The 23,473-nt window shown below is 42.8% G+C and overlaps 1 protein-coding gene across 3 annotated transcripts in view; it reads left to right on the top strand.

Annotated features, from left to right (window-relative positions):
• The window catches only part of PRDM15 (PR/SET domain 15), a 502,608-nt gene that overhangs the window by 26,950 nt on the left and 452,185 nt on the right, over positions 1 to 23,473 (top strand). For all 3 annotated transcript variants that reach the window (XM_086935443.1, XM_086935442.1, XM_086935441.1), the window contains exon 6: positions 14,550 to 14,802. In XM_086935443.1, the coding sequence (XP_086791569.1) occupies positions 14,550 to 14,802 (253 nt within the window). The remainder of the gene's footprint in view (positions 1 to 14,549; positions 14,803 to 23,473) is intronic.

Below are 23,473 nucleotides of genomic sequence, written 5' to 3'. Positions count from 1 at the left end.
TTACAGATAAGAGTGGGTTGCTTCCTTTTTGAGGTGGTGCTTGTGGATTGGGGAGGGTTACTGGCCAGTTCCCTCATCTCTGCAGCAGAATAATTTATTGGATGCTTGCGCTGCATGTGGCGTATCATCGTGTTGTTCCCAAATGAATATTTCTTATTCGGGTTTCCCCTGGAAAGTTCCACACCACAGATTCTGCAAGTCACCTTTGCTGCATTTACTTTTTTCTTCCCCTGTGGGATAGAAAAAAACTCCCAAATAATGTGTGGTCTTCACTGGTATGGGGTATTTTGTTCTTGAAGCCATCTTGAACTCCCCCCTCCTCCTCCTCCTCCTCTTCCTCTTGTTGACCACCAATGATATCTTGAGGTGGTCCTCTTGGTGGTTGTGGTGGTGGTGGTGGTGCAGATGCACCAGCTGCTGCTACTACTGAAGCCATTATATTGATCAAAAAGGTACAGAGAGGTACAAACAGGTCTTTCTAAGTCAAAGGACAAAGTCAGAATAAGGAAAAAAGGTGGGGTCTTTCATCCTTTTGAAAAAAAAATGTATTGAACCAATGAAAAGAGTTTTTAGGTCACATGATCAGCGGCCTCATCATTATGAAACCAAAACTGTTATGAACCAATGAAAAGTGTTATTTTCAGGTCACATGACCCGACGCGCTTACGCTACGCGCCCCGTGGCGCGCCCAGGGGCTTGTCGCGTAAGCGCGTCGGACGCCTACGTTGCGCGATCGTATTCGCTCAAGTGCTTCCGGGTGCGCTTATGCCGTGCGTATCACGCGGACGCGGCTACCGATACGTCACGATCATGTTTTCATTCGCGATATTGGTGCTTACGGGACGCTCCCCGGTGTGCTTCATAAAACCGCTTTCCGGGGCGCTCATCGGGGCGCGCACCGGGAGCGCTCCAAGGCAAAAAATAAAAAAATAAATAAATAAAAAATAATAATTTGGCAAAATTGTAGGGACTGGTAGCCCGATGTGCCTTTGCTATGTCTCAAGATATATGCCCAAGTGGTTTTTACGAAAAAAACTTTGAAAAAATATATATTGGGCTACATTGGGCTATATATATGTTAGAGCCCAAATGTAGCCCAAATGCAGCCCAATGTAGCCCAATGTAGCCCAATGTAGCCCAAAGATGGCCACCAGAGACAAAAAAAAACAAATGTAGCCCAAATATCAGCCAGATGTAGCCCAACTATTGCCCAATGACAGAATGAACCAGAGTGTTCTAAAGAACAACTAGAGCACTAACAGTCTTACTTATAAAGTGAGACTTATAGTTAGGAATTAGCATTTAAAAAACCTTTGAAATTCACTGAAAAAAACATAGGTTCACACCAGTTATAGTTAGAAATTAGCATTTAAAAAACCTTTGAAATTCACTGAAAAAACCATAGGTTTCACACCAGTTATAGTTAGGAATTAGCATTTAAAAACCTATTAAATTCACTGAAAAAACCATAGGTTTCACACCAGTTATAGTTAGCTGGAAATTTTACTGACATAAAACCAATGAAATTACACGTTATAGTTAGTTGGACTCACTATAACTTGCGCGCCTGCAATGCACTGCTGATGACGTCGCATATTACATCACTCATGACATGGTCAGTGACATCACTCATGACATCACTGATGACACCATCATTGTGACAGAATGACAGACCTCCTTTCAGTGTAATGTAACCCTTGAAACACATATTGAAAAAAAATGTATTGAAACAATGAAAAGTGTTATTTTTAGGTCACATGATCAGGGGCCTCATCATTATGAAACTATAACTGTTATGAACCAATGAAAAGTGTTATTTTCAGGTCACATGACCCGACGCGCTTACGCTACGCGCCCCGGGGCGTGCCCAGGGGCTTGTCGCGTAAGCGCGTCGGACGCCTACGTTGCACGATCGTATTCGCTCGAGTGCTTCCGGGTGCGCTTACGCCGCGCGTATCACGCGGACGCGGCTACCGATACGTCACGATCATGTTTTCATTCGCGATAATGGCGCTTACGGGACGCTCCCCGGGGCGCTTCATAAAACTACGCTTTTCGGGGCGCTCATCGGGGCGCGCACCGGGAGCGCTCCAAGGCAATAAATAAATAAATAAATTTTAAAAAAAATAATTTGGCAAAATTGTAGGGACTGGTAGCCCGATGTGCCTTTGCTATGTCTCAAGATATATGCCCAAGTGGTTTTTACGAAAAAAACTTTGATAAAATATATATTGGGCTACATTGGGCTATACATATGTTAGAGCACAAATGTAGCCCAAATGTAGCCCAATGTAGCCCAAAGATGGCCACCAGAGACAAAAAAAACAAATGTAGCCCAAATATCAGCCAGATGTAGCCCAACTATAGCCCAATGACAGAATGAACCAGAGTGTTCTAAAGAACAACTAGAGCGCTAACAGTTTTACTTATAAAGTGAGACTTATAGTTAGGAATTAGCATTTAAAAAACCTTTGAAATTCACTGAAAAAAACCATAGGTTTCACACCAGTTATAGTTAGGAATTAGCATTTAAAAAACCTTTGAAATTCACTGAAAAAAACATAGATTTCACACCAGTTATAGTTAGGAATTAGCATTTAAAAAACCTTTGAAATTCACTGAAAAAACCATAGGTTTCACACCAGTTATAGTTAGGAATTAGCATTTAAAAAACCTATTAAATTCACTGAAAAAACCATAGGTTTCACACCAGTTATAGTTAGCTGGAAATTTTACTGACATAAAACCAATGAAATTACACGTTATAGTTAGTTGGACTCACTATAACTTGCACGCCTGCAATGCACTGCTGATGACGTCACATATTACATCACTCATGACATGGTCAGTGACATCACTCATGACATCACTGATGACACCATCATTGTGACAGAATGACAGACCTCCTTTCAGTGTAATGTACCCTTGAAACACATATTCAAAAATAGAAACTAACATTTACAAAAAAGTGGATATACCCATAACAGTTACAACAACCAATTCAGTAATTTCACCATCTATATACACATTCACTCATTCACCAACAGTTCTATATAGTCACTCATACATATACTCACTCATCATATGTAGTGATACACCTATACATCCTGTTACACACCGAAAGTCATCAAAAAGTTACTCACACACATACTCACACATGCAAATAAACTAATAAACATTCATTTATTTACATATACAGATATACACACACTACCACCTTACTTCTAAGGAAACTTACACATACTTACTCTCTTAAACAATCACTTACAGAAACACATACTTATTTAAACAGGAACTCTTACAATCTCTCACTCACATATACTCACTTATATATATCAATACTCACATATACTAGATTAAAACATATGTCGTTACTGATAAAAACAATAGTGAGACAGTCGTTTACTCACTAACACACACATATACACACTCATCCACCCATAAAGTCCTGCACATATGCTGTCTTCAAAACACATACAAACAGTGAGTCAGTCACCAACCCATGCAGCCACTTATACACAAAGTGAAACACTGATACATATATTTAAATATTTAAAAATTAGTCTCCAATATATGTATTCACTAAGATACACTTAATAAGCCAGTTAACCAATCAAATTTTTTTTTAAAAAAAAACACACATTAAGACACTTATTTAAACATTTATTTTTCCATTGACCTTTACATATACATATATAAAACATATTTATTTTTCAGAAAGACACACATTCACTGGATGGTGTCATCAGTGATGTCATGAGTGATGTCACTGACCATGTCATGAGTGATGTAATATGTGACGTCATCAGCAGTGCAATGCAGGCGCGCAAGTTATAGTGAGTCCAACTAACTATAACGTGTAATTTCATTGGTTTTATGTCAGTAAAATTTCCAGCTAACGATAACTGGTGTGAAACCTATGGTTTTTTCAGTGAATTTATTAGGTTTTTTAAATGCTAATTCCTAACTATAACTGGTGTGAAACCTATGGTTTTTTCAGTGAATATATATATATATATATATATATATATATATATATATATATATATATATATATATATATATATATACACACACACACACACACTTGCATATATACATACTCGCATACAAATTCAGTTTTAAGCTTTTTAAGTAAATCATATTGCTTTGTAGACAAATTATTGTGTGTGTGTCAAAATGCAGTGTCTAATTTTTTTATTCTGGTTCCAGACACATTCAACGGCTGTGGTGTAGTGGCACAAGGGGTAGGGCCAAGACAAATAGAAGTGATGCACTGGCCCCATCTGGGTTTTCATGATTCCTTCCTCTCGAGGCTTCAATGCCTGAACCTTTTGATAGAAGGCTATCTAAATGAAGAATCTCTTACACAAAGTGTAATTGATAACCCATATGTGGGGCATCTTGCCTCCAAAGCTAGCCAGCCTCTACAGCACTAGTCTGACCCCTCCACATCTCTTTTTTGTGGTTGGGTGGCTGGTGAGAGAGTGCATAGGGGGAGGAACAGAAACTGCAATGACAGTCATGAATAGCCAGACTAATCTGACCCTGTCATTACGTTGGAGTGCTCTTTACTTTTATAAGTCTGCAGACGGGTTGTTTATAAGGGGATACTGTGGGTAACAGAAGTCCTAGCATGACTTGGAATAACTGTTATTCCTTTACCATTCATCCTTCCGGCCTACCTTATTTTATCCACCCTGTGGTGTCTACATTCTTGTGAGTCTGCTAGAAGTAATCCACAATTTTAACCTGGTATTCAACAGTAGACCTTATGGTCCACTTATGTAGAAGGCCATCAAAGTGTATTGTCACTAGTAGTCTGTGGGTGCTTCCGTCATCTTGCATCAGACATCGGGCCAGTTGGTGGCAACAGGCAGTCGCAGGGGCACATGCCTTTTAACCTCTACACCCCGAGATGGAAGAGGTGATGAAATACAAAAGTTTGCCTTCTAAATTTATTTCCCTCTTCTGAAATTAAACTATTTCCTATGTTGGGTTGTATTGTGCAGAGTTGCTTAGCAACCTATAAACAGGGCAAAGGTGGATTAAATCCTATGTACAAATAGGGCCAGACTACTCTACTCCTTCTGGTCTGTAGAAAATACCAGGACAAAGCAAGTTACACACTTTATCTTGATTGGGAGAAGATTTTAAAGAAATGTGTATGTTACTTTTGTTAGTTGATGCCTCCTGCAGGTGCATATAGTATGATGAATGCTGGCCACATTGACCTATTAGTTAGTTTTTATCTCAAACCCTTGAAGGAGGCTCTGCCTACATCTCCATAGAAAGATGTTTTATCCGGGCCAAGCCCGGCTTCCTACCTTAGGGCTGTGTTCTAGGTTCTCTGCATGTTATTTGGAACAAAGCTAATTAACCCGGTGATGTGCAAGAAGAAGACCTTTACGTAGAGGAGAAAGAGTATATTCCAGCTAATTGTAGCCTGCCCACATGATGCCTCCAGATATTGTGCAAACCAGGAACCATGAAGACCTTCCAGACATTTGGCCTTTAGAAGCAAACTATGACATAAGAAGTTGTGAAGTGGTAGAAGCACTTTCCATGACTGCAGATTGGTTTAGCATCTGTAACTCGACAGCTACAGTTTTGTAGATGTTGTGAGTTCATAGCTTTTTAAATCCATCCCCAAAGGAACTTTTTGTTGTATTAACACTGTTTCAGGGTGTCTTCTACGACACCTACAGCCTCCTGTTGAGGGATATTCTTGTATAGTTACTGCAGGCCCAAGGTTTCTAGGAGACTGGAACTGGTGTCGAAATTCATATCTTCAATTGTAGCTTTTAACAAGGTAAGCCCATATCTTTTATCTACTCCTCAGCAAAGAGATTGAAAGTTGTTGACAATTCTTTTCCATCTCTTCAGTTATTCTGTTATTTTTATTATATTATTTAAACAGCTATACTATACTGAAAAGATGCAAAAGAGGCTTTCTCCCACAAGTACAAAGCATTAGTAATATGAATTCTATTTTAGAAAGCTTACACTCTAGGTGAATTTGAAGGCCTCGAACAAGTGAAAAGGCTGAAGTGAAATCAAGTCATTTATTACTATGAAGACGAGAAACCTTCTTTAGTTTCAATTCAAATTGGATCTACTCCAATTGAGCATGATTTGATAACGGTCTGGGAGTAATTCCATTAGCAGTTGTTTGACAGATTACATTTACATTTTGACAGTCAAGGTATGTGCCTAACCCCGTGAAAGTGACAGAGACTTTGCATTCAAAAACCTTGCAAAATATAACATACAATAAAATAGGGAAATTAAAATCCTGCACATATTTTCTAACCTTGTAACACAGAGACAGAAGTTAGGAGACCTTACAAAAAAATAAAAAAATAATCTGGAAACCAAAAAGGGCACAAAAAGAAAGACTGAGTATAATTGTTTGTGGCATACCATAGAAAAAACAAAGGAAATTTTGGGTCATATTAATAGAAATGAAAATGCAAGGGGTAATAATGTTGCTCATAATATATGGGTAGCACATATTATTGGGTACATCTGCCCCCAATCCTAGATTTATGTCTAGCAAACATTAGAAATTTTGAAAGCACTATAACTTGCCAGTTTCGGCTAGCCAAGGAATTAATTTTAAAAAGTAGATACGTCTGTCTCCTTCAAATATGACATTGCTTGTTTAAACAGTCTTTCACCTCTCTTCTTACATTGTTTGCCAACAAAGGTTCTATCTGATTCTTAGCACGGTTCGATATTCCAGCAATTATATTAAAAGAAGAACTGACATCTGATCTAGGCAGATACAGATTTATCACCCTATTTTATGTCGAGGCAAATAAGATAGGAACCATTTATGACAAGAACTACCTGAATGAACTATACTTGTTGCTGCTTGCCATTAAAATGCTCTGCATAAGCACCTGGGTTAAGGTCACACTAGTTACAAACAATAACGTCTCCTTAAAGATTTGCATGAATGGAGGCCTCAAGGAATTATGTGTATTTGTCCCTTTGCTTTTTAACTTGAGTATATATATGTATATATATATGTATATATATATGTATATATATATATATATATATATATTTCACTTTGATTGAAAACTTGAAATTACGAACTCTCACCTTCCCAAAATTCGTATTCAGCATTAACCTCTTTGCAGAATGGCGCTGACATAGTCCTCTTAAATCACACTGCAGTGAGCTTCCAAAGACTAATACCATTTCTACAGGCTTTGCCAAATGGTTCATATGATTGTTAATCTCTACAAAAAAAGGCTTTACTTTTGTCAGGAAACTCCATAAGCCTCGCTCCTACACTTAGGCAAAACTTCGGTTGACAGAGCAATTAACTATAAATATCTAGGCTTTTGGTTTGATGGAAAAGGCAATTGTTTTCAACATTTTTCCTCACTAAAACCAAAAGCAAATTTACTACTGTTTGCACTCAGCTGTTAGCAAGGTCAGTTTAAGCTTCCACATGTCACACACTAGAATGCAGTATTGTATACTCAATCATATGTGGTGGAATCTGCTTTTCTAAAGACCCATCTCAGATTTTGGACTGCCCAAAAATACAGTTTGAAATATTACATTTGGGAAAAGGTCAATAAAGACACTAGTTGAAAGGGAGGCTCCCCGAGTCAATACTTCAACTCAACCTTAGTGTCTCTTGAAGGTAGCCTTGAAAACCACTGTTCTCATTTACAACATTTAAGTCCATGACAAAGCCTCAAAACCAATCACTTTCCAGAAAGGTAACACACACAGCATTTGGGAAATGAGGACAAACTTGGAAGGTTATTTATTTCCACTAACAGGCACACCCACAGATGCAAATTGAATTACACTGCAAATAAAAATTAATGTAGTTGTAGTTTGGGCTTCATCCAAGTGTAGATTCTTTTCCAAAATAAGCTTCACCCCATGAATAAGAAGTTGAACACTGTGTGATTACAAATTAAAAACTTTTATTCGCATATTATGTACCCGCCCAGTTCTTGACACAGAGCACAGGAAATGGTTTCCTGGCCAGTTTAACCAATTCGTTATTAGATGTCACTAAGCCATCATATTCTGCCTAAAGGACAAACATCAACATTTATGAACACTGTAGCAACATTACTACAACACTCAGACAATTAACAGTTCATGCTTCCTGTGATTAACATTTTTGTCCTTCTATATTGCAGGGTGTGGTGGGCGATTGCCGTATTCTATTTTATCTTATTTAACCCTGTAAACCAAATCTACAAAATGAAAGGGCTCAAGAACGCCCCCTTTACATAATTAACAGTGTTTATGTTTTTCCTTGCAACCTGTGATTAACAAAACGTAATCTTCTTTTATTAATTGGTATGTGGAGGCACTGTTGCACATAGAATCAATTGTGACTTACTTATATGAATTATTCACATACACAATAAATCTATGTCCGGGAAAGTCTCTGAGATTAGAGGTGTTTAGAGATTATTAAACATGAATTGTTTAAAAATATCTTGATTTTATATACATTGATTACTTTGTACGGATTTTAATTTACTGTACAAATAAAATGTGCGTGGATGTTATTATACAAGGCTTTGCTTTGCCGTATTTTCTTGCTATGCAGAATTTTTATTTGCTTTTCCATCATTTTAGAAGACCAAATTTGTGCTTGTTGAATTGCTAGTAATGACTTTCATAGGTATTCTTCCCTGTTAATGGGGGGGGGGGGGGGGGGGGGTGGGGGAGTGTTGTTGGGAAATCTGCCTCCTTCATGTAATTTTGCTCATTTGTGCTGACCTCCTTCTGTAAATGAACAATCTAAATGAGTTGATAAAATATTTAGGTTTGTGTAGTGCCAAATCTGTCTTTTACATGCACTGTGGAAGAATGTTGTACAAATTCTGGCCATCTTCCACGTTGGGAATAGAGTTGTGAAACAAAATATTGGTTTGTTCTGAATTATTTACCAAAATGTTATCACAAATGTTTGAGGCTTTTTTCGATATCTTTCAAGGATGCTTCCCAGATGTGGCTTGAGGAGTTTAGGTAGGATTTGCAAAATATTGTTACATATTTTCATTCCAGAATTTAGGCTTATTTAAACCCCTTGAAGCGTTTTCACGATGTTATGCTTATTTGGCTTATTATATCACCCATGTGCCTCATCATAGCTGTTTTAGGTAGATTTGGTCCACAGTTTATATAACAAGCATTTACAATGCAATGGTCTCGGCATTATTAAAGGTAGAGCTATTGGCATAGCTCATTATTTTTTAAAATTCTTAAATAAATGGCATTGTCATTTACATTGCCAATAGCTTAATCGTTAAATAAATGGCATTGTCATTTACAATGCCAATATGTTAATCGCTCGCAAATGCATGACCTATTGCATTTACACCCAACAAGAGCCACACTCAAAGCCACCCACACACACACAGCCCCACACACACACACACACACACACACACACACACACACACACACACACACACACGCACACACACCAGAGCGCCACACACACACACACACACACACACACACACACACACACACACACACACACACACACACACACCAGAGCGCCACACACACACACACCCAGAGCCAGACACACACCCACTCAGAGCCAGACACACACATGCCAATTAGCAGTAAGCGTGCTAATTGGCATGTAGGTGTGACATAGCTTCTTTCCAGTCCATTACTGCCTGGTGTGCAGTGTATTCACCTAGGAACCTTTAGGACTGGGCTGCTAGAATTGAACAGGTGTATTAATCTCGTGCTGGTTGCCACGTGCACATATGATCTTGCCACGGAAGACAGCATGCTTATTTCAAACCAACTAGGAGGGTTCATGGCCCACCACTAAGATGTGACCTGCAGGTCAGCAGAGTTTCAGATCCCGGCCAGGTCAAGTCAGCCTTTCTTACTAACTCGATGAATACCAAACATTAAACAGTACTATTTTCACACAAATAAAGTTCCAAGTAACGAGCTACAAATAAATCGCCACAGAACGAATTTGAAAATGCCCTGCCTCAACCATTAGCTGAGAAAGCAGAATGCTTTTATTTGACAGTTTTTTTCTCAAAGCACAAAGGCCAACCATTCGCGTCATTATTTTCTCTGAACCCCGACCGCAACAAAAGGTGAAATTGTGAGCAGTTTCTTGTTCAGAGAAAAAGTGACACCCAGGTCCCCGCAGGCTCGACCTGTGGGCGGGAAGCAGATGTAATAAAAAGCACCGTGTAATGCTCCATCCTCGTTTGTGGACAGGCTGCTCGGAGTACCCCATCTCAGCTCATCCCCCGTGGATCAGTCTGCTCCGTAATCCACACCTGTCAGCTACGCAGCTGCCAGCAGGTTACTTACTCCCAGTGACTCTTTCTCAGCTCTTCACCTGTGGACAGACTCCTCTAGCATCCTCCAGGCTTCTCTAGCATCCTCCCCTCTATGCTTTACGCATGCAAACAGTCTGCCACGGGATCCTCTCTTGTGTGTGCCCCCTGATCCTCCTGGGATAAGGACAGGCTGCCTCGGGATCCTCCACGGATAAGGACAGGCTGCCCCCGGGATCCTCCTGGGATAATGACAGGCTGCCCGGGATCCTCCTAGGATAAGGACAGACTGCCCCGTGGTCCTCCTGGGATAAGGACAGACTGCCCCGTGGTCCTCCTGGGATAAGGACAGACTGCCCTGTGGTCCCCCTGGGATAAGGACAGACTGCCCCGTGGTCCTCCTGGGATAAGGACAGACTGCCCCGTGGTCCTCCTGGGATAAGGACAGACTGCCCCGTGGTCCTCCTGGGATAAGGACAGACTGCCCCGTGGTCCTCCTGGGATAAGGACAGACTGCCCCGTGGTCCTCCTGGGATAAGGACAGACTGCCCTGTGGTCCCCCTGGGATAAGGGCAGACTGCCCTGTGGTCCTCCTGGGATAAGGACAGACTGCCCCGGGATCCTCCTCGGATAAGGACAGGCTGCCCCCTGATCCTCCTGGGATAAGGGCAGGCTGCCTCTGATCCTCTCTTCTGCGCTCCTCGTCTGTGAACAGGCTTCAGAGTTGTCATTTCTGTCCCTGCCAGCCGGGTCTTTAAGGCGTTCAACTATCGGCCCTCTCGGAAGTGTGCAAACCCAGGGCTTGTCACACACCCCGGGGCTGGGGATGTGAGCCTCAGCCATGCCTTGGACTGGGAGCATCGCTTTTCTCCTCCTGCAGCTGCTGCACAGTGCCCGCGGGCAGGGCTTCCTGGTGGGTGAATGAAGAATGTGAGTGACTTACTGAGTGGGTTGGATAGATGAGTGATAGCTAGGTGTGTGAGTGGGATGAGTGAGTTTGAGGGGAGTGAGCAAATATATTTTATAGGTAGGTAGTGGGATAAGTAGGTGAGAGAGAGAGAGGAATAGGTGACAGGTCCGATGTGAGGGGTGTTTGACTTTCAGAGTCACTGTCTGGCAGCAAGGAATAGACTTGTGGAGCTGCCAGCATGAGCGAAAGTATTGTGCACTACAGGCAAGTGTGTAGTGTCAGCTTTTCAGTGCATTCGTTATGGGGTTATTCATCATGCATACTTTTGTAAAAAATATTTTTTTGTAAAACGACTGGTGGTTCGGTACATGATTTTTTTTTTGTTGTAAAAGCACAAACTAACCATATTGGTCAATTCACAACCTTGTGTTCTAATTCTCTGCCAACATTTCTAGAATAGAGTTTTGTTTAGAGGATAGGTTTGGGGGAACCTGCAAACAGCTCGACCGCACCCTCTCCTCTCCCCTAGGGGGGCTGGCCAAGCAGTGTGCCAGGGCCGGTTTCGGTTCCCAGTCCGGCCCTGTTCCCAAGTGAGTTTACTGCCCCATGCCTGGCACAGTTGCGCCAACTACCAGTGTCTTACAGTCTTCTAGACTCAGGGGCTGCTGCTGGCAATGTGCTGGAAATACATACGTGCCTAACTCCAAACTCTAACCAAGAAACTATAGCGCCTGCGCACAGCCGCACACAGGGAGTGGGAATAAGGGTTGTGGATACAAGAGGGAGAGTGAGTTCTGGTACTAGAAGTTTAGTGGGTTTTAGTTTAACGTGACACGCAGAGTAATGTTTACAACCCATCGCAGCTTTTTTTGTTGACAAACACTCAGAGATCGGCACTAAAGAACCGCCTCCCCTGCACCCAGTTTGAGACATTCCTCACAGCGCCTCTCGTGTGCGTAGTTCACTTTTGAGATTAGTATGCAGCGCCAGCGACAAATAGGGAGACCGCTTCAGGGCACTATAATGCGATAATAGGGCAATTAGAGCAAAGTCATTGTTACTAATGATTGTCAAAGTGAGGACCGATCCAATTTCTTCGACTCAGGTGAAACAGGACTACATCTACCAGAATTCCTTGGGTAGTTAAATGTCTCTAATGGCAGGGGGAGGTGGTCACATCATAGCATTATCTCAGGGGCTTGGACCCCTCTACGCCTCCCGCAGCATTGTGCCTTGGCATGTCTTCCCCAGTTAGTCAAGGCGCTGCCCCTTGAAGACGTCTTCAAAGCCACGGAGCGGCGTGAGGGTTCACCTTTGAACCCTGTGCACACCTGCCAGTGCCCCTGTTCCGCGAGTGTTTCCGCTCCCTGGCCTGTGTGCTGGCCTCACTCACTAGCACCGGAAGAGGCGGCCGAAAGCCAACAGAGGCCGCTTGTGTGCCTCCGCCGAGCCTGGCACAGGCTGATGGGGGGGTGGGGGAGGGGTTTGTTCCCAGTCTGCGTCGCCCTGCGCGATGGGCACGCCGGTGCCAGTGCAGAATGGGACGTGGAATTATGGATGAGGGGATGTATTAACTCACTTATGCAAAAAACACATCTATCCAGGAAGCGCGCAGGCAACTGATAACAGAAATCCTGTCTGAATGCATGCCTGCAGGATACCCAATTCTGCCTTTACACACGTGGTTGTTATTACCTGCTATATGGCTCGCGGTTGTAACTAGTATGGCATCGCAGCGCCCAAGTGTTCCTCAGCGTTTACAGATTGGCTCAATTTTCTTATCCGGGCAATGCGTGCTTATTGTAATTTTTTTCACATATGTTGAAATGTTCTTATATGCAAGACGTGGGGCAAGCTTTAAATTCAAGCATGTCAGTAAAAAATGTGGGGCAACTTCCCACAGCTTATTTACAGGGTAACAAAACTACCCAGCAATAAAAGCGAACGGGGCAGAAGAAATTACACGGAGGCAAGCTCCGTCTTTTTTCCCGATTTGGGGGCGTGTTCGGTGGGCGTGGCTAAAAAGTGGAAAGAACACCGAACACACCTCCAAATCCGAAAAGGACGGAGCCTATTTGGAGTGACGGCTCTCTCCTCCAATGGCTGGCCTCCATTTAGGAAGCCAGCCAATAGGAGAGAGCCAAAATTAGAGGCGGGATGAAGAGCCCCTCTAAGAAACATAAGATCTCGCTACTTCCGGTTCTGACGAACCGGATCGTACCTCGACCTAAAAAAGAACTTTGCAATTCTTATGTTAATTGAGAATACAACAAGTAGTAATTTTTAATTAATTGTTTTTAAACTTGGTTCACATACAATGTAAATGTACCCTTTTGCCCCACTGTCAATTTAGGAACAAATGGACCTTGTTTTTTGCCCCTGCCTACTCAGTCTTCCGACCTGAGGGCTTAGCATTAAGTTCACATACTGCACAACTTCTCTTGAGCTACTCTTGAGTATTTGAAGAATATCAACTGCTTCTTGGACTGGATGTTGGACACCAGCTGACACTACCTGATGTGACTACATGTCACTGTGGATATTTTCACAAAATACTCGTGCATGAGAGAGAATTGGTGCTATAGAAGCGATGGGAAGATGGAAAAATTGCATGTACTATGTGATTAAGCTACACTAAATTTTAAGTGTGTTAGTTCCCGGCAGTAGAAAATTCTTTAAAAAGCTTTTAGTAATCATTATGTCCGTGTCTTTATTGAGTTGTAATCTAAGAGTTATTGGGACCACAACGTCCAATGTGTGGAAGGATAGCACATTTAAAAAAAATCCACTGTTAATGTTTGCACACTGATGACAATAACGGGCAAAAAAATAGCATGTTCATACCACACATCTAAAGTGGGGTTCAGGTAGTACAGTTTAATAAAGGTGCCACATCGAGATAAATACTCTATCAATGTTGCTAAAATCCTTAAAGTTTGAGCTTGATTATTCAGCTACAACAAGGAGCAAGAGGAGTAAGGCGCACATGGGTGGCTCCCGGGCACAATTTTGGAAAGACTGGCTTCAGCTAAAGAGTGTGAATTTGGGATGCAGGATTTAGCTGGCCTTCCTGGCACAGTAATGTCGCCCTGATCTCCTCAGTTCCCTGAAAGGTGATCCAAATGGAGTAATTATGTATCCTGCAGATAAATCTGTCAATTCTAAACTGTTTGAGTGTAAAATGCTTCAAACTCTGTCATCAGAGTACCGGTTGAGGGCAAATGTATGAAATATAACGCAGTGTGAAAATCCTTTTAGATTGCTCGAAATGATCACCATTTTCTTCTGCACACCATCCAGTTAATGGTTTGTCTTCTGTTGTGCAGATCTTCAAGAAAGATGGGGTTGTGGTTTCTTTGGATACCACCAATGAGGATGACTGCAACTGGATGATGATGGTGCGGTCAGCCACAGATTACAAGCACCAGAACCTTACTGCCTTCCAGCATGATGATGACATCTACTTTACTACATCACGTGACATTCCTCCAGGCACTGAGCTCCGTGTATGGTATGCAGCATTTTATGCCAAAAAAATGGAAAAAACACTTTTGAAGCAGCTTGGGAATTCACAACCTGGTAGGTTAGTTTTTGTCTTGTCTTACTGTTAAAGCCATCCGTTTGTATAAGTATTTTGATCCTTTTATTTCATTTTATATTCATCACTAAAGATAATGACCTAATAATGTATTTCTATATATGCATGCCTGGTGCCTGGGATATGTTTCTGTGACCGATCAAGATGTAATATTCCCATTCATGAGATCTTCTTTAATCCCTTAAGTGTTGTCTTTCCATCACCTACTGCGGAACCCTTCATAGGCCTTGTGAAAAAGATCTCTTGTAGACCATACAAAACATTATGTTTGGCTTACAACCCTCCTATTGCGTTATTGTCTAACTCATTTGTTTTCCTATTATTCAATGGCTTGCCTGCCTCTTCAAGTATTTGTTCCTTCCCTGAGCATAGGCTGTTTACCATCCTTTAGATTACATGACTTTCATTTTTCCACTGATCAAATTCAGTGGACTATTTTTGTTTCTTTCAGTTCTCCATGAGACTGCTTGTGTGCTGCTTACCCTCCTCAAACACCCTCACCCCACGCTTTTAGTGTTCCCCACCCTTCCCAGTTTGTCTGTAAAAATACAGCAATAGGTATGTTTTTGTCAGGGTACAACTAAAGAGTAGATTTTAAGGGTTGCTTTTGTTTTATCTTCTGATTTTCACATAATGCATGAAAACACATGCTTTGGTGCACCAAGGGTTTTATGGAGCTGCGGAAGGACTGGCTGATTCACTCACAGTAGGGGTTTGAGGCACAAGTTCTACGTCTCCCTGAAAAGGAGATATCTCTTCTTCTGGAGGCCCATACATCTTCTCCTTGAGCTACTGCAGAGGATCAAATGGTGACATTTGTTTTTAATTCTGAGCCCGGTTGAAAGTAAATTAGGTCGTAGCAAGTGTTTCCTTTAAATTCTGATACTTATTATTTTTCAAGCCCGCTCAGAGCTTCCTGAGTGAAAAGTTTTTAAAAAAGAAACTATACATGTCATAAAGATTGAATATATTGCAGTCAATGTGCAGTGAAGAGACACCCTAAGATGTGTTTGCTTTTCTGCTGTATTTTGAAGTTTTTACTTTCAGGTTTCAATATCTATCTAGTTTTGTTCTTTCACAAGATACAGATCTTCGTGACAAAAAACTATTATTTTAGTTTTAACCTATTTCTTAACATTGGTGAGAAATTTCATAGTCTACAATTGCAAAAATCATGGCAGAACAAAAACCTTGCCAAATCAGAAAGAAGGACAGACAGCATCTTACCTTTTGGCTTTGCCAGTGGTTGTTGATATCTGGGGCAGTTTACTCTTAAGCCTCCATAACTTTATTTTTCACAAAAAATATCCAGGGCAAATTTACTTCCTTATTCCTTCCCCACATGTTGGGGATTCTAAAGGTGATCAGCGTTCTGAGTTCCCACGTAGGGACCCAGGCTCAGGGAACTTAGGCTCACTATATGTAGTGATCACCAGAGGTGTTGTCAATTGTCATGCCCTCGGCATGTTGCCTAGGCTCTCGAGTAGGGCACCCCTTCTGTGCCTTGCAGAACTCTGCCTGGGATAGTCCTCCTGCGGCTTGCTACTACTTCAGCTTAGGCAGAACTCCCAAGGTAGCAATGCCTTCCCTCTAGGTTCCAAGGCGTCACCCTCAGGCCCAACTTCATCTTGAACCATGGAAATGTCATAGGTGGGTTTCCTGTGCCCCTTGCCACTCTTCGTCCTGGAAGGGACATAGGCCACTTTTCAAACTCTAGGTTCCTTTGACTCCCCTACTGGGCTGCCATGGGCCAGCTGGTCATGAGCACTCACTCAGGCAATCCCAAAGCATCCGTATGGGAGTTGCGCTCCACTTCTTTTCAGATAGTGTGCTAAAAGTAATTCTCCCCCAGACATTCAACAGGCACTGCTGGACTCACTGATACTCTTAGAGAGCGCCTGAGACCCCTCCCCTCCCCTAACGGAACCTAAGCCACAGAGTAGTGACTTACCTGATTGTCAGCTGTAACAACCTGATAAAGTGCATAATGGAAAACCTGCTCTGAATGACACCAGAAGACACTTCACAGTAGTTATAGTGCCTCTTGTATCCCTGAGCTTCCACCCTATGCCCATTGATAGCGATTCACGGATGTACTTTTTTGTTTGTTTTTTGAAACCCTTTATTTTAGCATTCAGTAGAAATACAAGCATGGGCCTACAACCGCTGGGGCCGGCCGCTAGACAAATTAAAATTTGTTGAAATCACAATACGACACAGCTCATCAGCCGACAACCCAAAGATTCAGAGTAAAACTTGTATTGGAATGCATAGTTGGATTTCAGGATAAGACAGAGGTTTCATTTTATATTATATAAGATAGGATCAGGTGCCATACAATCAAACAGGAGAATGCGGGGGGCAGGGTGGGAAACAGGATGTACATGTAATGACCACTATAATGGAGATTTGGCGCCAGAGCATATAGGTCGGTACAAAAGAACACACAACATACATTTCCATGTTGCGCCAATACTCGAGGACTGCCCGCCCATAAATCAGGATATCATAAAAGCAAAAGCACGAAGTACAAGCATGCGATAAGAATCCGAATGATTCGTAGCTTGGCCTGTACTTTTTAGTGTTTACATGCATGTGAGATATAGGCCCAATCTCTCTGTCACCTGGGAGCACTAGGGTAACTTCTGCACTCCAAGCCCTCCCCCTACACCCCGCCCAAAAAAACAAACAAACTGGGGTGACCTCTTCATCCAGCACTATTTGATTTGATTATTAGATTTGTAGAGCGCAAAAAATGCCCGGAGGCTTCTTGGCGCTGAAGACTCAGGAAGCGTGTAAGACTAGTATGCACAAGGAATTGAAGGTCGTATTGAAATAGCCATGTTTTTAATGCTTTGCTAAATGCATTCAGATTTGGGCTATTTTTAATTGTTAGCGGAAGAAGATTTCAGGACTTGGCAGATCCCAATAGGAAGCTCCTTCCACCCCATCGTGCCTGCCGAACCTAGGGACTTGTAACAGTTTTTGTAGTGCAGATCTAAGGTTCCTAGATGGCACATAGTGTTTTTTTGTGTGACGACAGGTACGAGGGGCCCTTTCCATGGAGTGCTTTGAAAGTAATGCACAATGACTTAAAAATAATTCTCTTCTTAACCGGTAGCCAGTGCAATGCGCTTAACTGTTGAGAAACTGATTCATGTTTGGGGATATCCAAAATCACTCTTGCTGCTGCATTCTGCAGACTTTGCAGCTTTTTCAAGAGATGAGTTTGAATCCCCAGATAAAGTGCATTGCCATAGTCCAACCTGGAAATGGCCATGGCAGTCACCAATGTTTTTAAAGCGTCCGGAGGAACAAAGGGGCGAATTTTCCTAATTCTTTTGAGGATGGCCCAGAAACTGGAGGTAAGGCAATTAATTTGGCTGTCGAAGATCAGTCTACAGTCCAAGGTAATTTCAAGATTTTTTGCCTTCGAGACAGGTGTAGGGCAATCCTCCAGCTCAGAAGACCACTATTTCAGAGATCAAGCTAAAGGATTGGCACCCAATAGTAATACTTCGGTCTTACTGCCGTTAAGTTTAAGACAGTTGGATTGCATCCAGGAATTGACATGGGCCATACAGTTGTTAAAACGGTCCGCAACCTCCTCTTCATTATTAGTTATTGATACGACTACCTGTGTGTCGTCTGCGTAAGATATAACGGAAAACCCGAACTGTATAATAAAAGCGGCCAGAGGAGTCACCTAAACATTAAACAGCGTAGGGCTTCGAGACGAGCCCTGTGGTACTCCGCATTGCAGATTGAAAGTTTGGAAGCTGGATTCACCTAATTCGACTCGGAAGGACCTTTCCATGAGATATGATGTTAATAGTCGTGGCAGATTCTTGAACGCCCAAATTGGACAGTCTGGCGATTAGGATTTTATGATTGACGGTGTCGAAGGCCGCCGAAAGATCTAGTAATATCAAGGCGGCCTTCATCCAATGACTCCAGTGACTTGCAGTGATTAGAGCAGTTTCAGTTCCGTGGCCCTCTCTAAACCAGAATATTGAGTGGTCAAGCAGATTATTGGAGGAGATGAAGGCAGTGAGCTAGATATTGAGCAATTTCTCCAGAACCTTTGAACAAAAAGGAATTCTGGAGATTGGCCCGTAGTTATTAGGGTCTGCTGGGTCTAGATGGGTTTTTTCCAGCAGAGGTAGTATTGTCCCCGAGAATAGGTCACTTAGTTGTTCACTGAGAATCTCTGGAAAAAGATGTAAAGTAGTAGGAAGAGCGAAAGAGAAGCTGGATGAGCTTGGAGTAGAGTCACTCCTCTGAGATGGAGGTTCGATGGGGAAATTGGAGAATGTGTTGTAGACTAGTTCCACCTTGTCGGCAAAGGCCTGGCCCAGCACCGTACAAAAATCTGAATTATTATCAGATTTTGATTTGGTCGGAAGTTTAGCTAGTTTTTTGATAGTGGTGAAAAGCTCTTTACTTGAATTTTTTTTATGTCAATATCTTAGCAGTAAAGTAATTACTTTTTTCTTCCATAATTCATTTCTTATAGGTAGCTGATACCTGAGCATACTTCTTTGTCAGATCCTTGTTGTAGTTATGCCTCCATTGTTTTTCTGTTCTCCTACATAACTGTTTTTGTTTCCTCAGTTTATCTGAGAACCATGGTTCAGTAGGTTTTTTCCTTCTTGTGATTGTGGTTTTTAAAGGTGCGACTATGTTAGTGGCCTTAGTGATCCAGGGGGCTATGTTCTGTACTGCCAGATTGGTTTTGACCTGCAAATTAGGCTTATTTAACAGTATTGAGGTTTGGAGGAGGTCCGAGTCAATTGTTTCCCAATCTCGGTAGGTGTATGTCACCGGTAGTCTGATCTCTGCCTTCGATTGAGATGAGGCCTTGATTGTAAATATAATGGCCTTATGGTCTGACCATAACACTGATAGAACCTCCTGTACTTTGATTTTGGGGTTGGAAGTAAATAGGTCATCAAGAGTGTGTCCTGCGACATGAGTACTCTCTTTGACCAATTGTTCCATCCCCAAGCCAGACATGGTGTCAAGGAGTTTGGCGTTCTTAGGTTCCGAGGCATTCTCTAGGTGATAATTGAAATCACCTAGAATAGTGTAATAAGCATAATTAATGCTGGCTTCCAGAAAAGGGTAAGTGTATCCACCATGGAGGCCTGGGCTTTTGGTGGACAATATATTAGTAAACCATTCCATGCATCGTTAGGACTAAGTTGTATCTGAAATGATAGCAGCTCACAATCATGTGAGGTGCCTAGTGAAGATGCTATTATGGGTACTCCGTCTTTAGTGATGATGGCTAACCCTCCACCTGTTTTATTAGTTCTATCTGCTCTGATAATCTGAAAACCTAGGGGAAAAGCTTGTAACAGGTCTGGGTCAGATGAATCATTAGCCCATGTTTCCGTTACAAATACCAGATCGAGGCTGTGGCTTTCAATCATCTCAGCCATTTCTATGTTATGTTTAATTAAAGAGCGTGAATTCAGTAGTATGGCTTTTATCTCCCTAGAGGATTCTGGGTGTTTTGGTTCAGTTAGGAGCAATATCTGTTTAACTGTCATGAAGTCGAATTGCAATTTGCAGTATTCGCATTCTTTAGGTTCTAGTTTGGGACAACAAGAGGGCGCTAACCTAAGGCACCGACTAATTAGTTCCTCCCTGGAATAACTGATGCGCACCAAGCTCTGCAGTGCAGGGGTTCTGGCCCTCGGCCCAGGCCAGGCGCGGATGGGCGCAGACGGCCTTGCCTTTGGCGCGCCCGCTGCGCGGGCGCATCAGGGGGGTCCTAAATACTGGGTGGCGCGCGTATGCTAGAGCGCTAACCCACCGGAAGTAGAGCTAATCTCCAAAATGGCCCTCCGATCAAACGGCACAAGCCGCGTCGTACCGGGGCCAAAGGAGTGCAAACAGGTGAGTGACAGTAACATGAGTTTAAAAAAACAAGATAAAATCAGCAGGTTTTAATTCCTGAAGCGAAATGACACTCTTCGCAATGAGCGTACCTTAGCTGACAGCGTCTCCGCTGTGTCCCTACACTGGTAATACCCAGCTAGGCCCACCGGGGGGGGGGGGGTTGGGGCTGTTTCCTGTAGGGGAATGCAACATCTCCTTTTTTGTGCCATGACTGGTAACACTGCTAGCCTTTGGGCTTGAGAAAGCCTGTGGGTTATGTCCTAGTAAATCCTCTTCTCTTATGGTCCTGATTAGATTGAGATTCCTAGAACTTTTTGGGAATCTTTAGCAAACTCCTTTTGTTTTTCCCTATTGCCTCCCAACCCCCATAATTCTGCGGGTAGAGACCCTGTGCACCCTTCTTGGGCAGTGGTGTTGGGGGAGGTAGGGGGAGAGATGAGGGGGTGTCTTCCCAGATAACTTCTTAGACACTCTGGTACTGATCCAAAGGTCAGCTCTCTTCCCAAGCTGTCAAGAGACCGTGAGTTTAAATCAATAAGGTGTTGGTGCAACACTGCAAAATAATTACTCAATATGTGCTCCCTCTTTATCAAATTATAATGCTCATTATAATTGTTTACTTTGCTGCCCTTCATGCAACCAGCTAGTGCCTTACTGTGGTAACCCCCAAAATCTTTTTTTTTTAAAACCGTTTTTATTTGCATTTTCTCCAAAACTGAACATTGTAGTCATCTCTATAAATAAGTGCACATTTTTCCCCCCCACTCCCGCCGTCCCCCCATTCATTACCCATTTTGAAGCATACAGTTCACACATAAAAAGGACCACAAGGTAGACTCCCCATATTATCATCACCAGGACCATTGTCGTTAAAGCTCTCTGTCTTCCTACATGCACCTCTCGTAGTGACCCATTACAGTCCAGTATCCAATCCGTGGTAGCTTCTCCATTTCACCCACACTTTGCTAATTTTCTTAGGACACCCCCTTGCTTTGTATGTGACTCTCTCAGCCGCCATATACAAATCTAGGCCTCCATTCTTCCAGAAGTGGTATCTCTGGTGCCCCCCAGTATTTCGCGATGTCTCTCTTGGCCACTACTAAGGCCAGCACCAGGAAGGTCAACAGAGGGCGTGGGAGATCTACATCAATGGTCATGCCCAATAGAGCCAGCTTGGGGTCTACCTGTAATGGACTCTCCACGACTGCCGACAGTTCCGTGAGAACATCTGACCAGTATCCCTGTATTCTAGAGCAGGACCACAAAACATGAAAGAAGTCCCCCCTTGGGTCCTGACATCGTAAGCACTTAGCATTATCTGTCTTCCCCATTTTCTGGAGCCTTACTCTATCAAAGTAGGTTCTATGTAATACGTTAAATTGGATAAGGCGGAGCCGAGATTTAACTTCCACTTCTCTGGGATGTATTAGGACCAGTTCCCAATCAATGTCCTCCATGTCACCCACGTCAGCCTCCCATTGTTGTCGAAGCTTGGCCAGGTCACCCAACATGTTATTCGTAAGGGTCTTATAAGTTAGAGATACCGCTTTCTGCTGGACTTGTTCCTGTAGGAGCCTGCCTTCGAGTGGGGCGTATTCTGCCAGGTCTGCGGTGTCGATATTCTGAGCCCCCCATGCATGTTTCAATCTAGTTTATTTGTATCTCTGTGTGGGGTGTAGACCGAATTCCGCGGTCAAAACCGCAAACGATTTCAGTTGCCCTTTGGCAATTATATCTCCTAGTGTAGAGATCCCTCTGTCATCCCACCTCCTATAGCCCGTTAGTTTGTGAATCTCCGTCAGCTATGTGCAGTGCCAGATCGGTGTTTGTCTCGATGGCTTCCTGTCCCACCCCATACGTTTCGTGGATGCCCTCCAGGCAAGGAGAGTAATTTCAGTTGCCGGTAAAAGACGCCTCCGGTCATTCCCCCCATATAAATAAGAAAGAATATGTCTGGAAGCTAGTTTGTGGCGCTCTAGTGCATATGAGGGATGGTCCGCCTGTGCGTGAATCCATTCGTTGATCGGGACCAAGTGTTTCGCCCAGTAGTATGCCTCCAGATTCGGGAGTGAAATCCCCCCCACTATATTGGTGCCTTTGTAGGGTGGTCAATGCCACCCTAGGTTACTTACCCAGCCATACAAAGGCCCGTAGGTCTGTGTGTATCTTGGGGAAGAACTTTGGGGGGAGGGGATAATATCGTTTTGAAGGGCGTACAAGTACTTGGGGAGAATAATCATCTTGTACATAGCTGCTCGGCCTAGGAGAGTGAGTGGGAGAAGTCTCCAGCGGTCCATATCTGCAATGGAGTTCACCATAATGCGCTCAATGTTACGGGTGTACGAAATACGTCTATCCAGGGTGAGATACACCCCTAAATATTGAAAGCCCTCAGTTGTAGTGAGCAGCCGTCCTAGAAGGTCCGGCCACGCGCCCCTCCCTGCGGGGTTGTTTAAGACCGACTTATGCCAATTTATTCGGTATCCGGCATGGTCACCGTATAGCTCCAGTTCATGAAATAGCTGCGGGATCGACGTCTCCGGTGAGGTTATTATTTATTTATTTATTTATGTAATTTTTAAAGCGCAACAATTACCCGAGGGTGTCTCGGCGCTAGGAGCTAGATCTATTACCAGTGTTTCAGAGAACAGATGCAGAGCTCTATATCTGAGGTTGCTAGTTAGTTCATTGAGAAAACAGCCATGTTTTAAGTTGCTTTCTGAAAATAAGCAGTGTGGGGCTAGA

The sequence above is a fragment of the Lissotriton vulgaris genome, chromosome 8, assembly GCF_964263255.1.
Source record: "Lissotriton vulgaris chromosome 8, aLisVul1.2, whole genome shotgun sequence".
Lineage (NCBI taxonomy): Eukaryota > Metazoa > Chordata > Amphibia > Caudata > Salamandridae > Lissotriton > Lissotriton vulgaris.
The sequence above is the reverse complement of the archived record's forward strand: the minus strand, read 5'-3'. Positions and strand labels throughout refer to the sequence as shown.